Source organism: Diachasma alloeum, unplaced genomic scaffold (genome assembly GCF_001412515.2).
Source record: "Diachasma alloeum isolate Michigan unplaced genomic scaffold, Dall2.0 Dall_scaffold_00698, whole genome shotgun sequence".
In the NCBI taxonomy this organism is placed as follows: domain Eukaryota; kingdom Metazoa; phylum Arthropoda; class Insecta; order Hymenoptera; family Braconidae; genus Diachasma; species Diachasma alloeum.
Genome location: NW_021680830.1, coordinates 196,870 through 208,631, shown reverse-complemented (window position 1 = coordinate 208,631; position 11,762 = coordinate 196,870). Strand labels below are relative to the sequence as shown.

Genomic DNA, 11,762 nt, shown 5'->3' with positions numbered 1-11,762 from the left:
AAATTGTTAGGGAGCGATGTATTAAAAAAGGCGCATCCCATATAGAAAAATTAGTGCCCGTAATCAACGTTTTTCCTCTCGCTTCTATGCTCAAGTCTTCCTTTTTTTCCATAAATCATACACTTAATATACTCATTCAAAAGCTTATTAAATATGCTTCAAAATGACACCTGATTTATCCACTTCTGACCGATTTTCATTGACTTACGAGAGTTTTAGGTGAAAATTTAATTTCCATGTTTCACTGGAAAAATTGACTTTGGTTGGATCCAAGCAGGGATATTTATATATCGCTTTGAAGAGTATTGGCCATTCTTCAAAATAGTGTATGATATCTGATTTATCCGATTTAATTCAATTTTTATCCAGTTATTGTACATTGTTTCGTGACCTCAGAAATGGCAATTTTTCCCATTTATTGAGCCTTTAGATTTGACCAGCAGGGATATATCCCAGACATATATCATATGTCAATTTGAAGGTCTCAGTGAGATCATCAAATTGATACCTTACATCATCTATTCCGCCTAGTAGATCAATTGTCCTAAGCGATAATGTAGTGATCTTAGCATGTCACGTTTTGAAAATTCCCATATTTTTCCTCATAATGAGGAGATTTGCTCGCTTTCTGTTTAAATCTGTGGATATATCTTGTGCTCAGGTGAAAATATACCAAATTACCTTGAAATTGACCCCCGAATTATTTGATTAAGGCTAATTTTCACCAGCATACGCGAGTTTTTATCCAACAATTGAATTTCATGATGTTTTTTGCAAATTGATTGGAATTTTTCTATAATATCATTGGCCAACTGAATGAAACTATTCATATACCATTTCAAAAGATATGTGTCATTATAGAACGTAAAAAGCAACAGAATTAAAATTTACCAAATGACAATATATATGGATCTCATGCAACCTGGCTAGCGCGCGCGAATCGCGCGTCCCGCCTAGTTTTCGAAAGAAATGCAGTTATCTAGTTCGGCAATGAACTACAGATTTGAAAGTCCTCGTTAGCTAATGATGGGGTAAAAAATTGTTGCAATATCCCTCTGATTGAGTTCTTCATTTCATTTCAAACTATACACAAAAAAAATACTTGAATTGAGTATAACATACTTGAATCAAGTATATTCTATATTTGAATCAAGTATATTATATACACAAGGATACAAGTATATTATATACTTGATTCAAGTATATTATTCTTGATTCCAGTATATTTTATATTCAATTAATGGATGGGTATTTCAATTCGGAGATGATTGTTCGGCATCAGGCCGGGTTATAGCAAGCCTAAGTGTAATATAAGAGTTAAGCACTAAGTGTCAGAGAATAAGGGACAAAAAGTGGAGTTTAAAAAATGAGAGTCAGAATATGAGGGTCAGACACAGAGAGAAAAGGTGAATTATTAGCTGTATAACTTAATCTTTCCGTTTTTTTATCCAAAAATATGTAACATTATAAAAAATATAAATACTAGATCAATCCTCGAAATATCGCCCATCGTTTTCGATAATCTTGCGCCATCGATCGAGCAATTTTTGAGGAGGGATTTTGCAAAGAGAGGGAGGGGAAAGGTTGTGAGATGAAAATTGACAACCAAAAAAATTGAGTCGGTGAGTTTTTCAAAAATATTTCCGAAACTACAGGAGATAAGGAAATATTTTATACTCGAATCAAGAATAATATACTTAAATCAAGTATATTTTATACTCGAATCAAATATATTACTCTTGATTAAGTATATTGTTTACTTAATTCAAGTATTTTTTTTCCGTGTGCAAATAGTATTTTCTTCCATTCGAAATATTAACTAGTCATGAATATTTCAAACCTTATTTCAAATAGTATTTTACCCACTTCAACCTCTTTCAAAATCACGATAATGACAAGTGATGAGTACATCACCCCAGTGTACCCATGGAGAGTTAGAAAACGTAGAACATCATCTGATTATCTAGCGAGTTTACTACTGAAACTTACCCTAAATTATCCAATGTCATCAACAATTACCTTCAAAGGATAATTCGAAAATTCAAGTTTTTAATCAGATGGTAAGTCCTACTTACCGCAATCGGATATAAAATTACCTATTGTAGGTAAAGTAGACATCGTTGTCACCAACCAGATGAATTACCTGTGAGTAGTAAATGAATTCTCCGAATTACCGACGGATGGTAAATGCTAAAATACCAGGCAATCTGATGGAAATAGTTTGAAGCTTGTGAAGGGTTATCAGGGGTAGTAATGCTTATAAAACTCACTCCCCCTCCCCCAGCCGAATGCTATAGAACATTGAAACACGCGCATTCGCAAACTTTACCCAACTTCCCCGCCGATCGCTCACCGTCTCACTCTTTCTCAACGGTTATAGTCGAAACTTGTTGAGAAAACTTTAAAAATCGTTACTCATTCGGGGGCGCTCGAGCCACTAGTCACACCAAGCCCCCATTGACTCACCGGAAAATACTCAACTTTCTTGAGATAAAAAAAAAGATTATCTATTGAATACAACCCATGGAGATTGAAAAATCATTGGAAAGTGATTATGCAAATTTCAATCAATTCTTCAATTTTTACGTATTGCAGGTGAGATTTGTGACGGGATGGGTAAATTTATCGAGGAGAAATTGATTGAATTATCTGAATTAAAAAATACTTTTCTTCGTTTTCAGAAAAAAGGCGAGAAATTCTGAAAATCAACTTCACGAAATCAGAAGTATTTAGAGTGAAATACAAGTATTTTGAAACAATCTGGGGCAAAACGGATCGTTTCTTAAAATACTTTTTTCACAAGTTTTCGATGACAATCTTCAATCTCGCCGCATTACAAAGCAAAGAATAATAATGCAAAAACAGGTCTTTAATTTTGTATTTTGAATTTATGACGAAATTTGAAGACACGGAATAAAATATCAGAATAGAAAAATCAAACCATCGAAACGATTTTTCTCAGCAGCACATACCAATGCGCTTCTTATGACCAATAACTATGTAGTTGGTATTCCCATAGGATCGATAAAAAAGCCTGAAAAAATACGACAAAATCTAACATTTCACGTGCTATGCGACAAAGTGGATCGTCAGCGGTTTACGTTGTGGGAGGGTTACAGCCATTTTCATTTTTTATGCTCTAACCAACCTCTCCTCAAACCTGTGAAGGCGATCAAAACTTTTTTTTTTCCAGACTTTTTTCTCTTCAGATATTTTTATAACAAGTTTTATGACTCACTTGAGATTAAGGACAGAAATAAAAGTGGAGAATGTTTATGAGAATTGAATAGCGATTTCTTTCACTTTTCGTTGATTGAAGAGTCATTTGAAATTGATTAAGTGGAGATGCTGTTCCTTGTTCACCCTTTATTGTCATATTCTTCTCATTTCAGTCGAGTTTGTTCGTTGCAGAGAAATAAATTTAGGAATCTGATGAATTTTTCACTTACCTTTTTCGGTGTCGGATGGAGAACAGTCACTGGAACTTGACGTGGGGTAGATCGTGTCTGTTGATGCTGGTCTATGATCCTTCTCTCCTCCTCCCTCGACGGCAGATCCAGTAGATGCTGTATCGAGTGATTCTGCTTCGTTTTCTTCGACGCCATTCTGGCATAAAAATATTATAATTTTTAATTGGAGGTAACATCTATTCTTGTCATCAGCTCGTCATAATTTTCATGTTCTTTAATAACATTTTTTAGCGAATTGAAAGAAAATTTTGAATTCCGTTTTTCCAATAAGCATTTGGTCAATTTTTCAATTTTTATTATTCGATAATTTATGTACAATCACGTCGGCAATGGAAATTACATTTTTTCATTTTTTTGTGATAATAAAAAATATTATAATTTCAAAACTCGCAGATGACGTTAAATTACGTCACAATCAGAATATTTTTTTTAAGAATATCAACCGATGAGTAACCTCACTCTATTGTCGATGCTAGAGCGGAAGCAGCGCCTCATAGTGAGTCAACTACGAAGTTTAGACAGTTCTGACGTCATAAAATTCCGTGCTTGCGGAATTCCATGATAACTTTTATCATATGAACGAAACGACGGAATTTTCTTGTGTAATAAGTTTCTTATTTAAGAAAACAAGTCGAGAATAAGCCCTCAGTGGCGAAAATAGTCGATAAAATGACGATGTGTGACTTTTTAGAAAAAAAAAATGTTTGGATGAATTGCTCTATACCAGAATGTACTGAATCGATCGACACAAAATTTTATATGCAAGTATGACTTAATAATACTAGTTAGTAGCCAAAATTTCAGATGTTTATTCCAACTTTTACGCATATTATGGAACGCTACATTAGCTCTCACTTGAAAAAAATAGAAAAACATGAATATCTCGAAAACTTTGTATGAACGAGTATTCATATTTTTATTGATCTTGATAGGGGGCGGCAAGATGAGTATTTTGAAAAAAAAAATTAATCCAATCAGCAGTTTGGAAGATTGAACAAACCAGTTTTTCATAAAAAGTTGAATATCTTCTAAATTATCACAGGGAATATTTTTACGTCAAAAAATTCAATTCAGTCAATTAGTTTTTGAGATATTGAGGAAAGAAGATTTTTGAGAAATTGCTGTATCTCGGAAACTACTTGACCGAGTGAGCTGAAATAGCGCTCAGAAGTGCTCCACAATAATACCAACTATGTGATGAAATTTCAGATTTTTAGCTTCAACTTTAGTCCTTTTTCTGTGAAGATTTATAAAAATGCTCAGAAAAATCCGCATACACAACCGGACATACATCCACACATTTTCTAAAAACATCATATCTGCACGTTTCATGACATTCTACGTCATTTCTAGGCAAATTTAGAAGATCGTCAACATCAACGATTACAAAGCTTCCATTCGGAAGCAAAATTTATAAAATATCCCTATTCGTTACAATCGAAAAACCTCAGTAAATATAAGAAATACAAATCAATATTATCCCGAAAAAATGAAGATCTTAAAAATTCGAAAATTTGTCATGAGCAATATTTTGCTCTATCTATGACATTCAAGAAGATATTCACAATTGAATAAACAAACTTTAATAGAAAATAATTTTTTCTTGAATAAATTCTAACAAATAATTTTCCGTAAGTACAACAAATGTTCGCAAAAAAACCCTCAAACGTGCTTATTTTCGAGCTCTTCATTTCATTTCAGGAACCACCCCTCGACTTCATAAAATAGATATAAAAATTCATGCGATGGAATAAATCATTTTATGCAGTTGATAAAAACAGATAAACAAGTGTGACTATTTTTTATCCTGTAACAAGAGTACAGGAAAAAAGTTGTGAGGGTACTGGGAGGAAGGAATGGTAGAGTTGGAGTAAAGCTTTAGACACACATATACACACATACTCAAGGGAGGATATCGGCTAAAACTTTCGCATTTAACTTTTCCGTCCTGCGCTCGGAAACGACCAACAAAGCTCATCACTGGAAAGTTTTCCTAGACAAGGAGGGGAGAAGCCGAGTGCAAGGGAGACAGAGAAAATTCGAGACGCGCGCTCCCAACGCCCCCACTCTACCCAACTGCTCCCACTTTTTTAGTTCGGAGTATTACGAGTTGCAATGGATCTACATCAATTATTAAATTATCTTCGATTTTTCTCATCTCCGCGGAAGAACTAATAACTCAAGTTATTTGTATCATTGGCAAAATAAAAATATTTGTTAATTACAAAAAAAGTTATCGAGGTTGGACTGTCTCTTGGAAATTTGGGTAATTTTTTTTTTGAGGTGAATGAAAAAAAAAAAAAGAAAAGTTATTGAAGAAATTTTGTTCAACTGGTGATATCAATGTTTGTCTTCTTTCAAGCATCCTTACTCTCGTTTACTTTCGTGAAACTCAGCTCGCGCCGGTAGCGCTCGGACCTCGAGCGCCACTTCATCTCAGGCTGCAAGTGGCGTTCGAATCCGAGAGATTTACGAATCGAATGACCTCTACTGCACAGAATCCCTAATTATTCTTTCGTCAAAAAGCCTCTATCGATATCATTTCAGAGATACATTGAAAAAAATTGATCATGAAAAGATGTAGCAGATTCATGTGACTCGTTATAGAAGTTTTACTCCCCGTAACCTAGTCAACTGCTTCCAGGTTTCTAGTCAGAAGTGCGACGAATTCCAATGGATTTACATCCTTTATTAATTTCTCTGATTTTTCTCATTTGTACAGGAGTAACAAAACACAAGCTATTCTTATCATTGACAAAATAGAAATATTTAATAATTGGAAAATAGTGATTGAGATTAGAATGCGAGGGGCTAGTAACTCCTGAAATCATGGTGTCACTTGCTGGTGAAATCAATTTGGAGTCACCCATGAAATCACTGAAATCGCTGACATCAGTGAAATCATAGAAATCTCGTGATTCCCATTCATGGAGTCATTTCTTGAAGTCACAATGAAATCATTTGCACTCAATGAAATCCATGAAATCACGAGGGAATCCCTGGACCGAAAATACACTACGCTCTACACTCGTTCTAATATTTTTGGTTCAAGAATTTTCTGGTTCATACGCGCGTATTGATAGTAACAAAAGAGATATAGGTGTTTTGTGTTATTGGTACATTTTAAAGACAAATTGAGATACGTTACTGTAGCAGCCAATGACGTCTCAGGGCTATGTTGATATTAAACAATATCGTAAAACAATTTCACCTTCAACGTTTGATGATGAAGGGCACTTGAAAGTTGATCAAAAAATTTTTAGAGAAGTAAAAAGTACTTCTAGTATTGTTCATTCGTTTATTAGAAATAATAATAATTTGTAAGCGTTCGTTAAATGTTTGATGATAATAAAATCAATCGTTTTGATAAATAATTATTTGATCTCGATTATTCTTTCAATTTCGGGTTATTGAGTTTTCAGTGATTTCAATTACGTAGGAATCATTGATTTCAGTCGAATAGAGTCAATAAAATCATGATGAGTCATGAAATCACTGGAAATCATGCTTGAAATCAATGAAATCGTGAATTCAATGCAGTCATGATGTCACTCGATCTTAGAGTTATTAGCCCCTCGTTAGAAGGTCTTATGAAAATTCGGGCAATTTTTATTTTGTGGTTCATGGAACAAAAAGTTGAAGAATCTTTGTTGAGAATGTAATGCCACAATGTTTGCCGATTTCTAAGCATCGTCACTGCCGTAAATGTACGACTCGAGTCGCCAGCGCTCGAAAGCCAAAACATTTTTCCGTACTGATCTTCACTTTTCCTCGTCCGGGGATTGGTATTGGCCCTTCCCCAAACTCGTAAAAGTGAAAATCACTACGGAAAAATATGGTTCACGACTAGTGCCATGGGTTTTTTTTAGCCGCATGGTTGGCCAGTTCTCGCCTTCGGTTTGGACGCCAACTCCACGCGAGTGAAAAACCCCATGCCACTCGCCCTGAAATATACTATATCAGTCGAGTTATCCCCACCGTACCGAATCACATCTTTTTTTCGCCAGACGGCCTCTATCGGAATATTCTCGGAGATAAGAAGCAGGTAATTGATAAAAGATCGATAAGTCATTGTTGTGACTCATTTAAAAACTCACGCTAATTTCAATTTGACGAAGACTTTCAAATTGAAGGAGAGAAAAAAATTTTTAAAATGCAAATTTTTGTTACCTAAAAAATTTTCTACATTATTAGCCATTGACTATATATTGATATTCTTTTCATCTGTTCAGAGATTCGCCCCCCCCCCTTTCTGACCGAAAAAAAAATCATCTTCATTCGAAAATTGAATCCACGCAGACAATGGGAAAAGTTTTTCTGAATTTATAATTCGTCGAAATATCTTTTTGAATTCAACTTTTTCGATGCCCATAACCTCCTCTCCCTCTTCTCAATTTCCGAAGACTACAACATATATTTCAGTCATCCCAGGGCGAAACTTTTGCAAGTTTAATGCCCGGGCCGCTCGAGTAATTTAACAGGACGAAATTAACTTTTCAGTTTTACCCCAAAGTTTCCACCTCTCCTTCACCCCCTCTCTTCACTACATCCCCCTTCCCTCCTTACTTCTTAAACTTAACCGCGCGCTTCGTCGTCTCCCCCCACCCCCGCAGAACTCCCACACGACCTTATTACTATCCATTCCACCCCCACCCCACTTCTACCATATTCCTACCCCTCCTGTATCAGTAGACTTTGCTTGTAGAAAACTTTTTAAGCGCTTTTGCCCGGTGCGAGAAGCTACCTCTTCTCTCACTTCTCTTTCACTTCTTTGAAAATAATTCCTACCCCTTAAGACCCAAAGTTTACGATAGAAACTTGCTCGCTCATCGCGGATAGCCAGAGTGGTGAAGTTTTGTGAAACTATGATACTTTCGTACTGAAACAATTTATAATTTGCCATTTTTTATTGGAGAGGAAAAGGGGCATTTTAGATGCCTGTGATTTCGGGTAATTGTTTTAGTGTAAAGTACATCAACTCGACATATCCTCTTGTATTGTATTCTGTCCAATACTTGCGCTTTTCATTCTTAATGGTGCGAAATATGGATGCTAAAATAACAGCTATTTCAAGACTATAACGCTTCAAAATGTTACCGCCCAAAATTTTTAACCTTCATTTTTCATTCCGTAGCGCTCGTATCTATTACCTGGAATAAATCACACTTAAATTAAACCTTCTAACCGACTAACTGGCTATAACTACCCGAACAAAAACTTCCTCAATCGAGTCCAGAAATCCATCTTGATGTGAGTAAAACTGATTCAGATCGTGAGTCGTGATCGATGGCCTAAATGAAGTCTTAGTAAGAAGTGTGCACAACGATTTCAATTAGGTTGGATTCGACTTGATTCAGGTAGATAATGTGACTTGACTGAGATTGGATCCAGCTTGATTCAAGTAGAGTAGGCGACTTGATTCAGATCGTGGCTTATTTAATTGAAGTAGATTTTGCTATTTAAATCAGGCCAAGTCCTAGATGATTCAAATTGATTCGGCGGCTTGATTTAGGTCGAAGCTGACTTCATTACAGTAGGTTTCGCGACTTAATTCATGTAGAGTTCTAATCAAATCAGGTCGACTCTGCGATTCGATTCAATTGAATCAAATCGATTTGGCTTGAATCAAGTATCAATTTGAATAAAATCAAGTATATTCTGCAGCTTGATTCAGGTAGAGTTTGACTTGATTGAAGTAGGTTTTGCGACTTGATTCACGTATATTCATATTCAATTCAAGTGGATTCTGCGATTTGATTAAGTTTGGCTTGGATTAAGCATTGATTCGGCTTGCATCAAGTATCAATTTAACCTAAATCAAGTAGATTCTGCAACTTGATTCCGGTCGAGCTTGACTTGATTGAAGTAGATTTTGCCATTTACATCAGGCCAAGTTCTACATAATTCAAGTCGATTCTACGACATGATTCAGATTGAAATCGACTTGATTCAAGTACATTTCGCGACTTGATTCACATACAGTCCTAGTCAATTCAAGCCGATTCTGCGGTTGAATTCGATTCGACTTGAATCAAGTGGTTATCTATTATTTGAAACCGGTATATTCTTCGGCGTTACTTATTTGATTGGTTCGACTTGAGATATTTCTCCTTAATAAGATAACAATTCTTTTTTCTACCTGCAGCAACCCCGGAATCCGGATAGAGGGAATCACGATTACACTACTTGAAATAGGAAAAAAAATCTACTGAAAATAAGAAGCCGTGAACTACTTGACTCATTACTCTTTTTTTCCATCATTCAAACATTTCAGTGCCATTATTTGGCATTGAGAATTATAAACAGTTACTCAAAAGTAAACGTGGCTGACTTTGAATTCCATGAACGTCACTCATTCTAATATTTAAAAAAATAAAATGGATCTATTTTCTACAGAAGTCAGTTAAGATTAATGATTTTGCATGACCAATGTCGGAAGTTAATTGTTGAATTTTTGAAAATTTTCTCAATTCATTGTTATACAAATTTTTGTTATGCAGCACCACGCACACAACGCAACAACAACGTTCATAAGTTATGTACACAGTTATTCATTGACGAGTTTACCCCGCTCTTTCCCAATGTAATATAATTTTCTGCTATACTCATGTTCCACTCCTATTATCATTTGCAATTTAATTTTTCACTGGACATTAGCTCACAACCGCTCGAAGATGACCCCAGAATTCACAAAGAAGTTAATATAATTGTCTTATTGACCAGGGTCTATTGACCACAAGGTGTTGATTGACATTACCATCAGCAAATAGCTAAGAACTGATGGGAATTTTGTCGTTATGTCGCAGGGTTGCGTTTGGTGACCAGACTAGGGTTAACTCACGTATACTTGATTTAAGAAGGAAAGAAACATGATTCAAGTATCTTCCTACTTGAATCAAGACATTTTTTTGGGTATAAACGAGGGGCCATTCATTTGTAAAATCAGTATATCACTCAGAACTGAAATCGTATAAAATCAGTTGAAATCAATTCAGATCAGTGAAACCCTAGAATTTCATCGATTTCAGGGGATTTCAATTGAAATCACTTGCAATCGGTGAAATTTCCTGAAATCATGAAATCAGCAACTCATAAGACCCGTTGGAACACATAAAAGAGAAAGAAACTTTCGATTTATTTGTGATGTATTCTTCCATGTATGCCCATTTAAATGTATTAGTTTTATTTAAAAATTCTCGAACTTCAACTAATGACTACTTATGGTTATGTAGACAGTAGTAAATATCAGCAAACAGTTTTTCCCCCTGTGGTTACCAAGAAAAGTTTGTAAATAGTTGAAAAGATATGTAAAGAAGTTATTAAATATTTCTAATTCCAAAGTCTGTTCATTACTGATCAGAGTGGAGAGTTCATTTCGTTTAGTTAAATGTATGAAATGTACATTGTTCTCTATTTTATTGAATAAATAGACAATTCATCGAATGAATGAAAAAAAAATTGATTTTTATGCTTTCTCCTTTATTATTTCATCTCTACATTCACCCCCTTTGTAACTCTCATACCTGAGCTTTCTTGTATTAATATGACGTATTTCTTTTCCTCCGAGGTCTATCCATGGATGGGAACCTCGAATTACACTTGTAATCGAATTACTTGAAAATGACTAAATATATGTGATGTATAAAATTTCTTCGAGAGAGATTTTATTACACTGAGAATTTTTAATTTGTGATTTTTGATTACGAGTTCCGATAATGGTATTTTACACAACAAGTGAGGTAAGTCGGACTTTAAGTCGGTGGTGATGAGATACTTTTTGATTTTTTATATTGTTGAGATTATGTTTATTAATTCTTCATACTAATAAAAAAATAATGAAAAATCAACAATCTTTCCTCATATTTTCTTCAGGGTGGGGGGGTGAAGAAAAATCGCGCAAAAAAAATTATTCTCTAATATTTAGAAAAAATACTCATTTTATTTTTTCTTTCTTGTGTAAAACTTGTTTCTTTCTTTCTTTTCTTGTGTAAAACCGACTTACCTCACGAGTTGTGTAATGCATTTTATGTCATCAGTGCGTCTGTGGGGGTGGCGAGTGGGTACGGGCGGGGGAGGGGGTCCAGGGGGCGGAGCCCCCCGGTGGGGGGGGGCTCCCCACTGAAGAAAAGAGCCAACTGTGAAAGAAAAAAGAAAATGAGTATTTTTTCTAAATATTAGAGAATAATTTTTTTTGCGCGATTTTTCTTCACCCCCCCACCCTGAAGAAAATATGAGGAAAGTTTGTTGATTTTTCATTATTTTTTTATTAGTATGAAGAATTAATAAACATAA

The 11,762-nt window shown here is 35.0% G+C and overlaps 1 protein-coding gene across 1 annotated transcript in view; it reads right to left on the bottom strand.

Moving 5' to 3' along the window:
* Positions 1–1,995: 1,995 nt before the first annotated feature.
* LOC107044249 overlaps positions 1,996–11,762 on the bottom strand; it is a 19,789-nt gene continuing 10,022 nt past the window's right edge. Inside the window, exons 4-5 of the mRNA XM_015266053.1 lie at positions 3,450–3,606; positions 1,996–2,019 (exon numbers count right to left, since the gene is read on the bottom strand). Coding sequence (XP_015121539.1) covers positions 1,996–2,019; positions 3,450–3,606 — 181 coding nt within the window. The remainder of the gene's footprint in view (positions 2,020–3,449; positions 3,607–11,762) is intronic.